Raw genomic sequence first — 20,607 nt, forward strand, 5'->3', positions numbered from 1 at the left:
GGGAGGCGTAGGTTACAGTGTAGACACTGTTGGCAGTAAAAATGATTTTATTCAACTCCAATATATGACAAGTCACACCTCTGAGATGCAAATAAGCCTCTCTCTTTTGTTCCTGGCTGGCGCTGGTATTAAGGCGGCAGATTCCACCCTGGATGCTCAGTTGGCACCCTGAAATGCTGACGGCAGGCCCATAGTAGGCCAGCAGCTCTCAGATGCTACAGCCATTGACACCAGTGGCGTGCTACTTCCCTTGGCAGCACGAAGCCCTGTTGTTGTGGTCTTCAGTCCTGAGACTGGTTTGATGCAGCTCTCCATGCTACTCTATCCTGTGCAAGCTTCTTCATCTCCCAGTACCTACTGCAACCTAAATCCTTCTGAATCTGCTTAGTGTATTCATCTCTTGGTCTCCCCCTACGATTTTTACCCTCCACGCTGCCCTCCAATACTAAATTGGTGATCCCTTGATGCCTCAGAACATGTCCTACCAACCGATCCCTTCTTCTGGTCAAGTTGTGCCACAAACTCCTCTTCTCCACAATCCTATTCAGTACCTCCTCATTAGTTATGTGATCTACCCATCTAATCTTCAGCATTCTTCTGTAGCACCACATTTCGAAAGCTTTTATTCTCTTCTTGTCCAAACTATTTACCGTCCATGTTTCACTTCCATACATGGCTACACTCCATACAAATACTTTCAGAAATGACTTCCTGACACTTAAATCTATACTCGATGTTAACAAATTTCTCTTCTTCAGAAACGCTTTCCTTGCCATTGCCAGTCTACATTTTATATCCTCTCTACTTCGACCATCATCAGTTATTTTGCTCCCCAAATAGCAAAACTCCTTTACTACTTTAAGTGTCTCATTTCCTAATCTAATACCCTCAACATCACCCGACTTAATTCGACTACATTCCATTATCCTCGTTTTGCTTTTGTTGATGTTCATCTTATATCCTCCCTTCAAGACACCATCCATTCCATTCAGCTGCTCTTCCAAGTCCTTTGCTGTCTCTGACAGAATTACAATGTCATCGGCGAACCTCAAAGTTTTTATTTCTTCTCCATGAATTTTAATACCTACTCCGAATTTTTCTTTTGTTTCCTTTACTGCTTGCTCAATATATAGATTGAATAACATCGGGGAGAGGCTACAACCCTGTCTTACTCCCTTCCCAACCACTGCTTCCCTTTCATGTCCCTCGACTCTTATAACTGCCATCTGGTTTCTGTACAAATTGTAAATAGCCTTTCGCTCCCTGTATTTTACCCCTGCCACCTTTAGAATTTGAAAGAGAGTATTCCAGTTAACATTGTCAAAAGCTTTCTCTACGTCTACAAATGCTAGAAACGTAGGTTTGCCTTTCCTTAATCTTTCTTCTAAGATAAGTAGTAAGGTCAGTATTGCCTCACGTGTTCCAGTATTTCTACGGAATCCAAACTGATCTTCCCCGAGGTCGGCTTCTACTAGTTTTTCCATTCGTCTGTAAAGAATTCGTGTTAGTATTTTGCAGCTGTGGCTTATTAAACTGATTGTTCGGTAATTCTCACATCTGTCAACACCTGCTTTCTTTGGGATTGGAATTATTATTCTTCTTGAAGTCTGAGGGTATTTCGCCTGTTTCATACATCTTGCTCACCAGATGGTAGAGTTTTGTCAGGACTGGCTCTCCCAAGGCCGTCAGTAGTTCCAATGGAATGTTGTCTACTCCGGGGGCCTTGTTTTGACTCAGGTCTTTCAGTGCTCTGTCAAACTCTTCACGCAGTATCTTATCTCCCATTTCATCTTCATCTACATCCTCTTCCATTTCCATAATATTGTCCTCAAGTACATCGCCCTTGTATAGACCCTCTATATACTCCTTCCACCTTTCTGCCTTCCCTTCTTTGCTTAGAACTGGGTTGCCATCTGAGCTCTTGATATTCATACAAGTGGTTCTCTTCTCTCCAAAGGTCTCTTCAATTTTCCTGTAGGCAGTATCTATCTTACCCCTAGTGAGACAAGCCTCTACATCCTTACATTTGTCCTCTAGCCATCCCTGCTTAGCCATTTTGCACTTCCTGTCGATCTCATTTTTGAGACGTTTGTATTCCTTTTTGCCTGCTTCATTTACTGCAGTTTTATATTTTCTCCTTTCATCAATTAAATTCAATATTTCTTCTGTTACCCAAGGATTTCTGTTAGCCCTCGTCTTTTTACCTACTTGATCGTCTGCTGCTTTCACTACTTCATCCCTCAGAGCTACCCATTCTTCTTCTACTGTATTTCTTTCCCCCATTCCTGTCAATTGTTCCCTTATGCTCTCCCTGAAACTCTGTACAACCTTTGGTTCTTTCAGTTTATCCAGGTCCCATCTCCTTAAATTCCCACCTTTTTGCAGTTTCTTCAGTTTTAATCTACAGGTCATAACCAATAGATTGTGGTCAGAGTCCACATCTGCCCCTGGAAATGTCTTACAATTTAAAACCTGGTTCCTAAATCTCTGTCTTACCATTATATAATCTATCTGATACCTTTTAGTATCTCCAGGGTTCTTCCATGTATACAACCTTCTATCGTGATTCTTAAACCAAGTGTTAGCTATGATTAAGTTGTGCTCTGTGCAAAATTCTACCAGGCGGCTTCCTCTTTCATTTCTTAGCCCCAATCCATATTCACCTACTACGTTTCCTTCTCTCCCTTTTCCTACACTCGAATTCCAGTCACCCATGACTATTAAATTTTCGTCTCCCTTCACTATCTGAATAATTTCTTTTATTTCATCATACATTTCTTCAATTTCTTCGTCATCTGCAGAGCTAGTTGGCATATAAACTTGTACTACTGTAGTAGGTGTGGGCTTCGTATCTATCTTGGCCACAATAATGCGTTCACTAAGCTGTTTGTAGTAGCTTACCCGCGTTCCTATTTTCCTATTCATTATTAATCCTACTCCTGCATTACCCCTATTTGACTTTGTGTTTATAACCCTGTGGTCACCTGACCAGAAGTCTTGTTCCTCCTGCCACCGAACTTCACTAATTCCCACTATATCTAACTTTAACCTATCCATTTCCCTTTTCAAATTTTCTAACCTACCTGCCCGATTAAGGGATCTGACATTCCACGCTCCGATCCGTAAAACGCCAGTTTTCTTTCTCCTGATAACGACATCCTCTTGAGTAGTCCCCGCCCGGAGATCCGAATGGGGGACTATTTTACCTCCGGAATATTTTACCCAAGAGGACGCCATCATCATTTAATCATACAGTAAAGCTGCATGCCCTCGGGAAAAATTACGGCCGTAGTTTCCCCTTGCTTTCAGCTGTTCGCAGTACCAGCACAGCAAGGCCGTTTTGGTTATTGTTACAAGGCCAGATCAGTCAATCATCCAGACTGTTGCCCTCGCAACTACTGAAAAGGCTGCTGCCCCTCTTCAGGAACCACACGTTTGTCTGGCCTCTCAACAGATACCCCTCCGTTGTGGTTGTACCTACAGTACGGCTATCTGTATCGCTGAGGCACGCAAGCCTCCCCACCAACGGCAAGGTCCATGGTTCATGGGGGGGCACGAAGCCCTGGCATCCCTTATTCCACACGCGTCACCGTGGTTGCATGTGAAGACAGCACTGCACACAGTACAACTCACCGCCCTCTTGATGGATTTGGATGGCAGCTGCCACTGCAGCACCTAGTCCCACTCGGAAGTCAGCATCAGCCGCAGCAAGCATGTCTAGCAAGTTGGCAGGGTTGTGGCACCCAGTCCCGAGATGAATTTAGAGCTGGTGGCAAGTGTAATCTGGTCTCAAAACCATGGCTGCTGCTGGCGGTGCCCAGTCATCTCGCTGTCCGGTGTAACTCTGTCGTCCTGGTGGTGGTGTTGGTCTTCAGTGACAAGTAGTCACTCCTATCTCGATACTCAGATTTATTTATATGCCTTTGGCTTGCCTTTGTTTCACTGAAACCTGGCACCTAGTCATGTCGCCCATAACAAGAGACTTGCCCTCGTTGTGGTGACATCGCGCCACTTGCTGTATGGTTACCGCTGTGCGGTGCAGTTTATTGCTGCACTCAGCTCCCCTCCCTCACGATCCACTTGCATGTCTGTCATTGCAGCCCTCATGCTGCCACACTGGTGCCTACCGGCTCACAGCTACTAATGTAATGCTCCACAGCGGCTTTCTCACTACTTCTTATTATTTTTGCTAAAAACTTAAAACTTTTGCTCAAAAACTGGTTAGTGGCACTATCTTAAGTACAGATTTGTTAAGGGCCTTGCACAAATGCAAATGTAGGAGTCTCACTATGAAGCGAGACTGGCTGGGGTTGTGTCACATTTTGTTTGCTAACTAAAGCTGTCACTGAAAGAAACAAATCAGCAACTGTTGATTTCTAGAGATTTCTCTGCTCCAATCCACCCCACGAGAATTCCGAAGTTATATTGCAAGTAGAATAGCATCATCATAGTAGCACTCATTATTTTTTTTATTATTATTCTGGATTTACAATGTGAGTACATTTTTCCAGCACCTATTCTAGATTACAGTAAGTCAGTAATTATTGTTCTCCACTCTTCTCTATTTGTCCATAAATCTTCAGGAATGTTGTTCTTCCTCATTGCTGACTGAACTCCCTGTATCCATGTATCAGGTGGTCGTCCCCTTTTTCTTCTTCCAATTGGTACCCAGTCGATTATGCATTTTGGTAGCCTTTCCTGTTCCATTCGTCTGATGTGTCCATACCATTTAAGTTGTTTGTGCTCGATGAAATCAATAATTGAGTTTTTACATTTCATCTTGTCTCTGATTACTTCATTTCTTATTCTTTCTCGTCTTGATATTCTTGCTGAACGTCTCCAGAAATCCATTTCTGTGGCTAATAATTTTGATTTCAGTTGCCATTTTGTTGTCCACACTTCTGAACCATATGTAATAATGCTCCTAACTATTGTTTTAAAAATCCTTATTTTGTTATCAGTTGTTATGTGTTTGTCCCAGAGAATTCCATTCAATAAAGAGATTGTCGTCTTTCCAGAATTTATTCTTGATCTAATTTCTTTGTCCTGTTTCCCATCATTTGTAATTTTCACACCTAAATATTTATATTCCTCAGTAGCTGTTATTGTTCCCATCCCTTCTTTTAATATTAAGTCTCCATTCACTCCACCAATTACCATGTACTTTGTTTTATTCATGTTTACATTTAGACCTGATTTTTTATATTCTTGAATCAATTTTCTGGTCATATACTCTATGTCCTCATAGTCTTGGGCTATAATCAGTTGGTCATCTGCAAATTGTAACGAGTATATTGTTCTATCATTTATTGGTATTCCCATAGCGTGACATTTTTTCTTCCAATTCTGTAAAGTTACTTCTGTATATATTTTATACAATGTAGGTGAGATGCTACATCCTTGACGTAATCCTTTTGTGACTTGGAATCCATGTGATAGATATTTACCAATTTTTATTTTTGAAATAGAATTTTTATATAAATTTTGAATTGCTTTAATTATTCTTGGATTTATTCCTATTGATATTAAAGCTTTCCATAAACTGGATAAAGGCACACTATCATAGGCTTTTTCTATATCTATGAATACTAAATGTATAGGTTGTGCCCGAACCATTATTACTTCACATTATTTTAGATCTGATTTAAACAGCACCTGTAACCCGTAATACCTCATAGTGTTTCTGATCTTCTTGGTGGTGAGTGAGTCCTTAAGGCTGGCTGTCATTTGCCACTAAGAGAAATAACAGAGGGGCCATCAAGACAGTACAATGGCCAGCCAACATGAATCAAGAGAACAGTTACAAACTCTCACCATTTTGGTTGATATTAATTGGCAGCCAACAGAAACAGTTTTACTGTATCTGTCCTATCACATACTGTAGTAAGCACCATGCCAGATGTATTGGGAATAACTGGCAGATTCCAGGACGCAGTGGGAGATGCATTTCACATTATACCACAGCAGCACCTTCCCCAGCAGCTGTCAGTGACAACCAGAAAATATTAAGGTCAAATACTTCCAGCAATATGTATTTGATATCCATCCAAATCAACCCATTATTCTGTTACCACAGGAGACATCAAGAATCTCTTGCCTCATGACAATTGGAGAGGCATGGACCCATTGCCACATACTACAATATTATAAAGGGTATAAAAAAGTAAGGCTAACAGTCTTCAAGGTGTTGTAGAGGCTATTTTCTGAAAAAAATTGAGAATAGGAAACAACGTCCAGGAACGTCATCAAACACCACTACAGAGCACCAAGTTAAAGGGCTGAAGGCCTGACTGTTGGCCACCCCTTCAACTGCAAATGTGAAATTCTAGGCTGATGGTGCACTTAGCGGTCTCTACAGAACTGGTTTGAGATGCAGATACAAAATCAGTGCCATGTAATGTCATGAATGCCATCAAGCCCAATGCAAGACCTTCTGCTTGTGGTCTATTTATGTTTTCTGCAGTCGGTCATTGTGGCCGAGTGGTTCTAGGCGCGTCAGTCCGGAATTGCGTGACCGCTACAGTCGCAGGTTCGAATCCTGCCTCGGACATGGATGTGTGAGATGTCCTTAAGTTAGTTAGGTTTAAGTAGTTCTAAGTTCTAGGGGACTGATGACCTCTGATGTTAAGTCCCATAGTGCTCAGAGCCATTTGAAACATTTGATTTTGTTTTCTGCAGAACAGGTGCTCTCACAACAAGTGTTGACCCACAGCCACTTACATGAAGACAGCCATGTTTGGGCTCTGTAAATTCAATGCACTGCAGCATTGGTGGATGGAATTTCTGGGTATGGATCTCTATCCTTGATTCATTCTCAAGACAATTGCTCTCTTCAAGTCTGTTTGTATGGTTTTGTTAAGCCCTGTATAGATGCAACACATCACAAGTAGCCTACTTCTCATTATCAAGGCTATAATAGTAGCAGAAATGGTGAAAGTTGTATAAATAAAATGACATAATCACACACCCAAAATAATTTTATTGAAATGGTAGCATTCAGATCTTTAAGTACAAACACTTTTTGAGCAATTTTCATCTGAAGAAGTTTTTGGCTGAGGGTTCAAACATGTGGCTCAAATCAAGTTGAGAGCTTTGTTAAATCCAGTAAGTAATATCAAGATCTTTCCAATGTCATCAGGCTCACATCTTTTCAATCACCGAAGACAGGTCAAACAATATTGTACATTTATGCCACAGTTGCCAGCCATACAGGTTTCTGAATGTCCTGAAAGTTTACAGCCTTCAATTGACGCAAGGTAACATTTATATTTGATAAAAGAGGAATAACTCGAAATCAATGTTTTACCATGTGTTTTCAATGGTTAAGAATTATTCTTACCTGCCAAAACAAGTGGAAACACTCCTTTAATGTAAAGTCTTTTGCATTTTTGGGTGTCAAATCTCTCAAAACAAAGTACTTTATCACAGCTCATTAGTCAATTTTATCAATTTTAACAGAACTCTTAACATGCCATTGTTTACATCACCACCACTAACAAATGATTACCATAATTTTATATCTCTGAAACCTTTTAGTGTTAACACCTACAGAGCTGCAGTCGCCCATGACTACAGTATTTTTGCCCCATTCACACCATCTCTGTGCTACGTCACGATCTTTTAGAATTTCACACGTCCAAAAGGAAATGATTGGTCAATTAAACAATATAACAATTTTTCTTGTAAATACTAATGTGTTCATTACAGAACAAAACCACAAGAAAAATATATGCTCATGTACATATACGAATTCCATGAGTTCCAATCTTTCTCACTTCATTTTGCTACATGTAGTATTAATTTAATGTTACTAGCTTACATTTGTTAGTTAGACAACTGATAAAATTTACATTACTGGTATTCATTGTTTGGCAGGTCTATGGTGCCTGGGTGACACTATTACACGATATTGTAAGCGAGCAGAGCACTCATTATTTTATTATTATGAAAATAGTGAAGAAATCAAACATTCCTTAATCTGCCCCCATTTGATGAATACCTCAATCACTTCTTTCAATCAATTCTTTAATTGTTGCACCTCACTTATCTGTTGTTCTCTTGGAAGAAATTGCAGTGGCTTTGAAAACTGAATACCCTACTGGGAATAAGTGTCAGTGTTATTTCATTTTCTTTAGTAGTAGCTATTTAGTATATTATAATCCAGGTTGGTATTATGTGACAAGGGGACAACTTGTTTGCAAGTAAATTTAAAGGGTAGTTTCAGAACTTAAAGACACTAACATGATTGCTCATACTTATTGAGGGAATCTGTGACAGAACATATGAGTGAGATTGTTAAGATAAAGATGTTGCTTCTGCTTGGTGGACTTGATAATCTAGTGGCCATCAGATAGTGAAACGTTGATAACATGAAGAGTACTGTTAGATTTGGAGTAATCAAAAGTGAATTTGCTATAGACAAATAACTAAGACGATCTACAACATTAAAAATTCAAGGTTCACTCAGTGAAAACAACAAAGATGTCTCCTAGTTCTCAGACATCAATACAATTTGGTATAAGTGGCTAAAGAAGATGGCTACTCAGGCAAGTAGTGATATGCTGAGTTTGGCTCCTGAAGGATATAAGAACTGAATTATTTTGTTCCAGCAGGTTACAAGATTTTCAGTGTAACATACCTACAATCCAAAGAACACACAAGTCGTACATCCCACCTTCACTGTAAATAGATTCGGCTCAATGGAAGCGCCTGATTCCATCCGTCTGCTTTGACCCATGACGTAAGGGTGTTGTGGTGTGTGACGTGATTACGGTGCGAGTTTTAGTTGGTTGTGTTTGATGGTGTCCTGTGTGTGTGTGTGTGTGTGTGTGTGTGTGTGTGTGTGTGTGTGTGATGGCTAGCCGAAATTTGTTGGTGGTAAGTAATTGCTTTTTTTGGGTCTATTTTTCTTGTGTTGTAATGTTTTCTGTATTTATTGCGTATTGAATGTGTTTTAATTTACATAGGGATGTTTGAGTTTTTAATTTTTGAGGTGTTGTGGTTTTGGCTTTGTTTTTCATAGTTGTAGGTGTTGGTTTTTTCGTATCAGTAGTTATAGTGGACCTATATAGGTCAAGGGAAGCGTCTGATTCCTTTAGATTTTGTAATTTTTTTTTTTTTTTGTTATATTTAGCTTGTCCCCTTCCTAAAACCCCCAATTTCCTGCAGTTGTCCTGTTTGATTGTATTTTTGGAGGGAGATGTTATTGTCTTATTTATATGTATTTTCATTCAAATGGTTCAAATGGTTCTGAGCATTATGGGACTTAACATCTGAGGTCATCATTCCCCTAGATTTAGAACTACTTAAACCTAACTAACCTAAGGACATCACACACACCCATGCATGAGGCAGGACTTGAACCCGCGACCGGAGCGGTTGCACAGTTCCACACTGAAGCGCCTAGAACCGTTCGGCCACACCGGCCGGCACATATTTTCATGTTTGTTGCCATGTGTATGTAGTGATATCATAGGCACCATATTGGAGACGCTTAGAATAGCCATTTCTGCCATATTGATGATGTCTAGGTCAAAGCAGAGGGGTGGAATCTGACACTTCCGTATTCACGGGGATTCACACAAATGGAAAAAGACTTTCCAAATTTACATTCACTGTGCTTCCTTAACATTCAGATTAGTTGAATGCAACAGAATATAACTTCCATGACAACCCTGCATTTGAAATCCATCTCACCATTAAAGTATTATTATTTACTACCCAAATGAAACATCCTGAGGATATGGTACAAGATCTCAAAAGTTATGCTGTCTGATATATTTACAGTGCCAACGTTTAATATTCAGTGACCTCTGTGGGAACTTACGTTTAATATTCAGTGACCTCTGTGGGAACTTTTCTATCATCATTCTAATCATCAGATCTGATGACACCATAGTACATAGCATGATTTCTAAAAACATTGTGCAATGAAGTTCAATACATAAATGAAAAGTATTTGTGATTTCCAGAAGACTGAAGTGCAAGACTAACACAGTTCCTCATATTTTGAAACAAAATTAAAGAATCCTGAGTGCACCTTCTGTTCTCAACATGTGCACTGTCTCCAACTGGAATACTGCTACCATAGTAAAATATGTAAATAGTTGACGAAAAAAAATTCATATCTATGATATGAAGTCCATTTAAGAAAATTAAGTGATTTCTACTGATGTAATACAAATACCCCATCAATTTGATGTTAGTAACTGTAAATATTGTGAGTGATGAGCAAAAGTTATGTTTCAGAGAATCAAACCTTTTATAATCCATGGAGATAACTTGATTTTGGGCAGGTTGTTATGGTTGACTCGGAATATGTTTAACAGCTCTGTTTTAAAAGGAAGAGAGCTTTTTGTGAATCAATTTGGCTACCTTTTTCAATGGATGGCAAAAATTTTTTATCATGAGATCTTCAATCAACTATGATTAAGAGCAAGGTGAGTTTTGTGTTTGTCAGGTATTGAAGAGAAACCACAACAAAATTTCTTTTCTGTGTTTATCAGGTATTTCATAAAAACAACCACAAAATTTACCTAAACATGACTAGCACCCAAAATTAATTATATGGGCAGCACAATGTTGTATCCTACAACAGAAGAAGTCACAAAGACAATACAAAAATTATAAAAACTGAAGTCAGCAGATCTAGATGAGTTGTCAATTCCTGATCTGAGGGGACAGATGGACAGGGGTCACCAGAAGGGCCCAGACCCTAAGTCTGTTGTGGTGTGTGACGTCACAGCGGCGCAAAGTTTAGTTTGCGAGTGTCGCGTGTTTGTAGATGTCTTGCTGTGTTGTCGGTGGTGCTCTCTGGTGGCGTGTCTATAGGCTATGGATAAGGCTTTGTTGTTGGTTTAGTGTGTGCTTGTGATGTGTTTGTAGGTGGCGTGTCATTGTGGTTTGGTGATGCTCTCTGGTGGGGTTTGTGGGTTGTGTGGTGTGTCCCATATTGGGTTCATTTGAGTTGTTGATGTTGTCAGCTGTTGTTGTGCTTGTAAGTGAAGATTGATGGCGTATTGTGCAGTGAGCTGATGGTTTAACTTTTGTTTTGTTTTATGGTAATGTAGTGTTGTATGTGGGTTGTCCTGTTTGAATTTTTGAGATCAATTTTTTTTTTTGTGTCGTCGTTAGGAATGGATATGACGGATAAATTAAACAGTTTTCAGCTGTGGGGAATGACAGATGACACAGCTATGTCACTCATTAAGTTTTTGCAGCTCTTCGGACTATTGGCTGAGCTAGTGAAGTGCCCTGTGTGCGGAGAATATATGAAGATGATGAAAGTTTCGGCGTCTCGGACCAGAGACAGCTATATGCGGAGGTGCCGGCGTGACAACATTTGGCGCTCCATTCGCCGGGGTGCCTGGTTCGAGAAGTCTAGGTTGGGCATACGTGAAATTGTTTTGTTGAGTTATCATTTTTGTTATCAGTCCTCACACAGTTTTTGTGTGCATGAGGTGGGTGTGAGTGAGCGAAAGGTCATTGATTGGTATTCCTTTTGTCGGCAGGTCTGTTCAGAATATATTAAATACAGGGGTAAGTTGGGTGGGCCTGAAGTAAAGGGGGAGAGTGATGAGTCACAGTTTGGTAGGAGGAAGTATGGGAGGGGTAAGCCTGTGGTTGGTTTATGGATGTGGGGACCTGTAGTATCTAGGTCTGGTTGTTCTGAGTGTGTGTTTACGGTTGTGGAAAATCATACGAAGAGAGTGTTAGTGGGGTTGATTCAAGATTATGTAGAACAGGGTAGTACGGTAGTGTCTGATGGGTTTGCGTCTTATAGTGGGTTGGATCGGGAGGGTTACAATCATCTAGTTGTTAATCATAATGTAGAGTTCAAGAATTATGATAGTGGGGCCTGTACAAATACTTTGGTGGGTTTTGGGGAGCTGTTAAAGCTGTAATAGGGAGGGGGAAGAGGCACTCTTCCAACCTTCAGGCTCATTTAAATGAGTACTGTTGGCGGAAGGGTTGTGGATTAGTGAGGTTTTTTGGGGGGAAGGGGGGTTGGCTGTGGCTCGAGGGTGGAGGGTGGTTGGTGAGGTCTGGGGAGAAAGGTGGGTGGGGGATGGTTATAGATTTTTTTTTTGTGGAGGATTCACTTTGTTGTAGTTTTTTTAGTTGTAGGCTGTGAATGGTTTTTTGTTTTGTTTTGGTTACTGTTTGCTTCTTTGGTTTTGATTTTTGGGGTTGGGAAGTTTGTTTAGTTGTTGTTTATTCTGTGTGTGTGTGGGGGGGGGGGTTGTGTGTGTGACTGTGGTGTCCGATCTAGTAGGCAGTGCTGGAGCTTCCACGTGGTGAGTTTTCGTTTTTTTTATTCATGTTCTTATCTGGTTAGATGATTTGTGGATCATGTGTCGCAGGATTGTGTTGTTGGTATTGGTGAGTTGTTTTTCATCCTGTGAGGTTAAGGGGAGTGTTCGATACCAGATTTGGTGTTTTCTTGTGGTTTCTGAATTGGTATCGATACTTTCCATTGACCTATATAGGTCAAGGGAAGTGTTCGATCCCAGATTTGGTGTTTTCTTGTGGTTTTTGAGGTACTGATGATTAAGGATGTGGTTTTAGGTTTTGTGGTTTCTGAATTGGTTTCGATACTTTCCGTTGACCTATATAGGTCAAGGGAAGCTTTCGATTCCATTGGATATTGTTTGAAGTTGATTTTGTGAATGTTATGGTCTGTTTATTTTACTGGCTTTGTCGTTTGGTTTAGTGGCGTGTGTTTATTATGAGTTTGTCCCCACCCAAAAACCCCCAATTTCCCCCACTTGTCCCGTTAGATTCATTATAACATAGGAGGAATAAGTATTTGATGGTGTTTTGATCTATTTTTCTGTTTTTTGTCATGTTCACATAATGACGTCATACTCACAATATGGCAGTTGTTGTGAATGGTCGTTTCCCCATATTGGTGACGTCATTGGTCAAGGCTGACGGGTGGAACTGTACGTTTCCGTTAACTCGATGGATAGTATATAAATTCCATTAACACACACAACAAATGAGAATATCTAAAGCCACACAAATCGTGCTCCTACAGGTAATACAGAAAGTACTGGAAATTACAAGGCCTTTACCTATTCTTATCATTCTCAAAAATAATAGAATCTGTCACAAAAGTCAGAATAATGAGTGCCAGAATCAATACAACCTTCTTAAAGAATCACACTTTGGCTTCCGAGATGGCAGAAGTACAATATCAATCATAACAGAGTTAATAAATTGGTAACTGAAGTTTTCGACAGGGTTGACTTTATCTTTGATAAGGATAGAAGCTTAAGTAATAAATTAAAATTTGTGCCACGGCTAGGGCTCGAATCCGGGTCTCCAGCTTACTGGGCAAATTACTAACCACTAAACCACTGTGGTATTGTGGCTACCACAACTGCACAGACTACCCTAGTGCAATGACCTCCTTAACATAAACCTCATGCATGTCTTCAGCCTATCCTCTCCCCTCATAAATCATGAGTGCTTCCGAGGCTCTCTGCTGTTCCAATATCGGAGAACCTTGGCAATAATGACAATTCAAGAAGGGGAAAATGAGCTGAAGATAAGAAACGCAGTTTGTTTTAGGGAGGGCATTGGATTACGGTAGCCCATTCAGTTGTGGCAGCAGCAATACCATGGTGGTGTAGTGGTTAGCACACCTGCATAGAAATCAGGAGACCCAAGTTCAAATCCTGACCATGACACAAATTTTAATTCATTACTTAAGCTTCTACCTTTATTGAGGGCAAAGGTGAGACTCATATATCTCCAAGAAAATGAAACTCCATCAGATCAAGGGATGATTTTGCTATATCCATAACTTTAGACCTGTCCTATGCTTTTGACACTGTTGGCCATAATATATAACTAAATGAACTAGAAGCACAAGGTATAAGAGGAACAGTTGATGAGTGGTTACAGTCTTATTTGGAAAATAGAGTACAAAAGACAGAGACAGCCCACTCTTCAGATGATGCCAAATTTTTAGTAAAACAATTATCTGACTATAAGATGATGGCAAATTTTTACTGAAACAATTACATATTGCCATTTGCATTCGTAAGGGAAATATATTGGGATCATTTCTGTTTTTCATATATACCAGTTAGTCTCCAGACTATTAAAGACATGAAGAAAAAAAAATGTTTTCTGATGACAGCAACATTACCAGTCACTGATGAAAGGCAAATGAACGTCTCATGGATGTGTACCATTGGGCAGTGTGTAATAAATTATAATGAGTATAAAGAAAACAAACTCTGTGAACTTCAGCTTGTAAAAGGAAAGCAGCTCTGGCTCTTTAAACATAAATGATGAATTTACTGACTATGTGGTAAGCTCAAAGTTTTTAGTGATATGAATATCTATTGTCAACTGACATGGAATGATCATACAATGATAATGGCAAAGAGGATGTAACTGACACGTTATAACCTTAGAGTACAGTCATCAGTTAAGTCAGTGCCTTGTGGAGACGTAGTCTTCATAAACTGTCCATTCTTACCTATGGAAGTCTGTTCTGGGGCTTATAAGCACAAATATGAACACAATTTTCAAACTGCAGAATGGAACTGTAAGGAATGTATAGTAAGGCTCACTGTAAAGAAATAGTAAAAACAGAAAAAAGGTATCCTTACTATGTGAAGTGAGTTTATCTGTCAATATGTTGTGCATATTGCAAAAAACAATAGTAAATGTGTCACAAAAAGTTCTATACATGCCCTTGCAACAAGAGCCAGACTTACATTTGCCAGGGCTAAAGTAACAAAAATCCTACACAGCATTTTCTATTAAGGAATAAAACTGTGTAATAATTTGCTCAAGAGAATGAAGGAGACAAATAAAACACATGTTTGAAGGGGTAGTTGGAGTGCATCTCTTAACTATTGCACAGTTAAATACTACTGACAGAACTCAAGAGTAGCAGTTAATAATTAAAAAGGTGATTGCTAGTGGATAATGATAATGCCTCCTCATTTTTCTGGGTTCAGCATCTCACTCACAATGAGAGGATGCTGCCCGAGTTTACTGATAAGCGAAAGGGACGTGGAGATCTAACACAGGCATGGCAGTATGATTGTGGTACTAATGTCAACTGAAAGTACACAAGATTGTGTGTAGTGAAAAAACCAAATGAATAGAGATTAATTATTTTTTAGGCATGTTGTGTAACTTAGACAGCTGTTTATTAGACATGTGCATCACATTTTGGAGGATGGAGGTTCATGCTCTGTCCATCCGTTCTGATTTAGGCATTTCTATATCACTTCAGGTAACTGCTAAGATAGTTGCTCCAACATATTGTTTCCATCTCCTTATTACACATGTGTGTACATTCATACATCTTTATATATGACTTACATTTTCCTTGTTCAAGTGGACAGATCCTATATCATTATAAAATAACCCTTGAAAAAATAAACTCCTCATACAGTAAAGGCCATGATAGGGACTCTATCTGACACTGAAATCTCAACCAAGTGTTACCAGTTCTGGCTGCATTTAAACACCAATAGCACTGACTGCTACGTCATTACTCTCGGCACCTGTTCTGTTTCTTATGTTCCCTTAGACTGTTTACACACTAATTGGAAATACGGAAGCGTCCGATCCCGCCCGTCTGCTTTGACCCATGACGTCACAAATATGGCGGAAACAAAAACACACACACACACACTTTCCACAAGAAGCCTAATGACACTAACGGGACAAGCGCGGGAAATGGGGTGTTTTGGGTGGGGGTCAAACTAAATATAAACTAATTTAGACGCCTTGCGTAGCTACAACGTGTAAGTGAAGGCAGCGATGCACGAATACCCACCCACCTCCCCAGGGGTCGTAACCCCTGCAACCCATAGAAGATAAAGATGCTTCAGTAGCTGATTTTGTCTTAAAAAAAAAAAAAAAAAAAAAAAAAAAAAGAAAATATCTCACGGGATAGAACGAACAGATCAGAAGGATAAATATAATAAACTAAAACAGAAATTGGAGGAAGCAGATAATTAAAATAAGTAATAAGTGTTTTTAAATTTAAAAAAAAAATCTCACGAGATAGAACGAACACATCAGAAAAGTAAATAAAATAAGATAAAACAGAACTGGAGACAGCCACACTCAAACCAAACTCCGCGCCGTCATGACGTCACACACGACAACACCCTTACGTCACGGGTCAAAGCCGACGCGTAGGATCGGACGCTTCTGACAAATATTTATGTTTCTCAGGTCTTGATCAAATACTCACATGAACTTCAGCCACAGTGTCTCAAACGTTCAGAACCTGCAGTAAATAACTGTAAATCTTGTTTGAGAATTGAGGTAGCGTCCTACGTTTACATTTGAGCTACAAACGTAACAGAACAGGGGCGATTATGTAGTAACAACTGTTTCTGATCACTTGTCCATCAATCCCCAGTATAGTGAAGACAACTTTATAGCAAAATTGCAAATATATCTTCTGGAAACCGTTGGAAAAGGATGAAATAAAACTGATAAAAGGTGCGAGAGATGACTCGAGGAGATAGAATGTGAGACGAAAAGGGGTGAGAGATGTTTGCTATAGGCCACAGAAAATCGCATGGCGATGGGTTAAATACATAATCCTCATTCAATTTTCGGACTGACGTTAACAACATGAATCCCAATCAATCTGGGACATATTACTTTACAAAATCAATCTGGGACATATTATTTTACAAAATCAATCTGGGATATATTACTTTACAAAATAATTGCACACATTCTGCTCTGCATGAAGTTATAAGTGAAACACATTTCAGATTTCGTTCAGAACACTGATTTCTATAGCGGCAAGAATTACTTTTCTGCTTGTAGTTCAATCGACAAAGGAATCAGTTAAAAGACTCTGAACACTTACATAACAAAGAGCGTTACAAACTGTTTCCTAACACTACAGACTGGACATTACAATCATTTTCAAACTGAAGACTGGCATCACTATATAGCGTTCTTAACAAGTACATAACCTAAATATTTGTTATAATTAAGTACTGATTTCAAATACACATTATACAGAGTTGAGGCAGAATAGGGAAGGAAAACTTAAAGTAATTTTACTTACTTGCTCGCATTGCTACCGAGAGCATCGAAAAGCCTCTTACGAGACCTGCTAACTTCATCATGCTGCGTCATAATACAAAAACGACTTCGATTATACGTTTATCTGGCGTGCCAAGATTGTTTTAAAGGTCTATCCATTTGATCCAGTGAATTCACACAATAACAATACATTACACAAACACAAATGAAACAATAAATGCAAAATACACAATCAAAACACAAACATTATACCCCACTATCGATCCTTTCGGAAATAGTCTCTACAATCGCAGGTGATATTGCAACAGCACTTTTGTATCAACAACTCCAGGTTGGTGGTGTTTTTTCGCAATTTTGGGGAAAATATTTTTCTTTTGGAAATGTATGGAGAAACAAAAATCTCTGGGAAATTTTTCTGGAAGAATATTTCTGTATCAGGGAACCTGGGAAGTATTTTATCTGCCTAGCCTATTAATGTTATCTCTGATGTTTCAAATCAAACAACAAAACAACACATACGAAGAAAAAAATTGTAACGTTGTTATGTGTGTCAGAACATTTATTTGTGATGGCTAAAAAGTTTGTATGCTAGAAACCAATAAAAAAACACATGCACACACACGCACACTCTCTCTCTCTCTCCTTTCGTCATCTCTTTTGTTAATTCTCATATCGATAGTAACAAGATAACGAACACAAATGTCTCACATACTAGTGCTTATTTCCTCGACCGAAAATACATTCCATTCCAGAAATTTTTGCTCCATATTGCATTCAGGCTTCAACCAATGAAGGTTGACATTACCATCAAATCCACACAATGTACATTGTCGCTGGATGAATAAACTACTACTACTTCTATTACCACTACTACTACTACAATATGAAAAGTTTCAATTTTCAAATACGAGTACCATATTGTGAACTCGTTACAGTCCAGTTTTCGTTCATGTGATTTTCAGATGTGTAGGGATATGCGATGTTTGCGGGAACAGCTTGGTTCCCAAGCATAAATTGTGGACACATGGGGTTTTGCAGGGCAACAGCAATAGTGTCCACACGCCCAGCTCATCTACACAAAAAGTCGTTAGATGCTTAAAACAAACCTGTCAGCTAACGACTACGAAAATACTACAATGGTACGGACAAAGACGGGCATATGCCACGGATCTTACCAGAATATACATTTTAAAGATCGGACAATAAACAAAACAAAATAACCTCAATGTTAACGATTTTCTAATATTCCTCGTGTTTGCAGGAGTTTGGACTTGGAGCTGGTTTTGGTTGCAGCCACAGGACACACACAATGTAAAATGAAAGGTACAGTGCACATGCAATTTAAATGACAACAAAATCTGAGGTACCATATACCTTGACACATACACTATAAAATAAAAGGCAAAGTACACATACAATTTACGTGGTAACAAAATCTTATGTATGATATTCCTTAACCTAAAATTAACCAGTAAAGAATCCACTGAGGGTGCTACAACTGTGGTGGCAAAAATTTGGATCCATCCTTAATTCATTACCTTATTTGTGCACACACAGGAACTGAATTAAGAACTCCAGTATGATTAAAAATGTCACATTTGTCACAAATTTGTGGGTTATCAAGACACACACAGGTCTTCAGAGGGATAGATAAGGAAAATATTGAATATAATATGATTTAATGTAATGTTGTTTGTGGATGTATGGCAGTAACATATTAGTTTCTTTTCGAATATGCTTATCATCCATCCCATTCCTTTAAGATGTTGTACACATCATGTGAATATTAATATGAATAATGTATTAGTTGTTTTGCTTTATGAAAATGGTTACCACACGTCCTCCTTCTTTATTTAGGTGTCATCCACAGTGTGTGAAGCTTATAAATGTTTGAAATGGCAGGGATTAATCAAATTGCCACCTATCAAACTTACGCAGCCCTCAGAGTATGCTACAGATCAGTCTGTCACCTAAGGCAATATTGTATGGAGGGAGAGGGGAGGGCAGTATCACACTCTAGCCATATTTTATAAACTAAAAGAAAGACAGGAACAGTACTTGCAGATGCCAGTAGATAACTGGTTTTCTCCTTGCATGTAGCATGTTTCATTGATGACAATCTTAAGTGTTATAAATTTTTTTCTTCCCCAGTTGTGAACTAGTGTGATATTGACACCCTCACTCCCCCTCCTCTGGAATAATGGTTAGGGTACAGAATCAAACACGTTTTCACCATGATGAAAAGTCTTTTTCCAGTTGTGAGGTGCAATTAGGTTGATTTTAATTCAGAATTAAATGTGTTCTCCTGTGTAAGGCAATTTTACAAAATTGTTAATTGACCATTAATATCATAATTGACCATTAATATCATAATTGATACTTCTATATTTAGAGTTGCAAGCAGAACTCTGGACATTACAAGAGGCAGGACATGTCTCTTATCAGGTGTGATACTGTGGATGGCAATGCATGCTCTGCAATGTGCTTCCAGGCTGGCCATAAGTTTGGTAAGTAGTTCTTGTGGTATGGTATTCCCTTCCTCCACCAGCACAGTTGACAACTGCAGAATGGTCAATGGTGCATTTGGATGTGCTTCAATATGTCTTCCCCACACATGCTAGATGAGAATTAACCCCTGCAATAAAGGGAGGGAGTTACTTCTGCCCACCTCTAAAAGTATTGTAATCTAGTCAGATACTTTATATTTTAAAATTTGGAAACATATGTATTTTTAGTGCATTTTCCTACCAGATTACATATATATTTTAAATATTTCAGTTAAACTTAACCCAAAACTTCAAATCTCAGTAGTAGATGTCATTTTCCTAATGAGTATCATATTCAATACTTTTAGGTTCAGGGCCTTCATCACACATCAATACGTCTTTAAAAAGTATGAGAGTAAATCAACAATGAACCAAATCTGCATTTTAAAATTTTTTTATGGTTGTAATGTGTGTTATGGAAAATGCCTTTGTGTTGCTAGGGTTAAGGCAGGGGGATAGGTAGGGTAATCCATTCGCCAAATACCTTCTTGTTCTGAGAGATCTTGCACCTATGCTGGTCGATGAAGTTTACTGTACATGAAACTAATGTGTGTTGTACAGTCTGTTGCATGTACATCATCACCACCATCACAAGGTCCTGAAGAGTATGCAGACCCATATTCCTATTGTCACCTCCATGCTGTCAACAGCTTGTTGATGTTACTGACCCAATGCTGTAATCAACCTTTTGTAATTTATAACATGAAGCTGTCCTCAAGACATAGTATTACATTGTAACTCAGAATCAAGGGAGATGCTAGAAGTTGTGCCATTGTCTGTTTTTTAAAAGGCTGTTTTCCCAACAATCTGTGGGCAAATGCGAGGGTGAAGCAGTGTAAAGATTTGACCCCTCACAACAGCAAAAGCCAAATCAAAAGAATTTCCTTGCATGCTCCAGGTAAACCCTTGTATCAAAATTTGTATTAATTCAAAGTATGCAATACGCCTATATGTCAAACTGCCTATTGGCTTCTGTCTCGGGTTCTTCGGCCGACGTTCATCTAATGATTTT

At 39.0% G+C, this 20,607-nt stretch overlaps 1 protein-coding gene across 2 annotated transcripts in view; it reads right to left on the reverse strand.

Annotated features, from left to right (window-relative positions):
• Window positions 1-17,310, reverse strand: part of LOC126248422 (transcriptional adapter 1-like) — a 177,804-nt gene extending 160,494 nt beyond the window's left edge. For both annotated transcript variants that reach the window (XM_049949389.1, XM_049949388.1), the window contains exon 1: window positions 17,072-17,310. In XM_049949389.1, the coding sequence (XP_049805346.1) occupies window positions 17,072-17,142 (71 nt within the window). In that variant the 5' untranslated portion in view covers window positions 17,143-17,310. The remainder of the gene's footprint in view (window positions 1-17,071) is intronic.
• Between the last annotated feature and the right edge of the window lie 3,297 nt (window positions 17,311-20,607).

The sequence above is a fragment of the Schistocerca nitens genome, chromosome 3 (assembly GCF_023898315.1).
Source record: "Schistocerca nitens isolate TAMUIC-IGC-003100 chromosome 3, iqSchNite1.1, whole genome shotgun sequence".
Lineage (NCBI taxonomy): Eukaryota > Metazoa > Arthropoda > Insecta > Orthoptera > Acrididae > Schistocerca > Schistocerca nitens.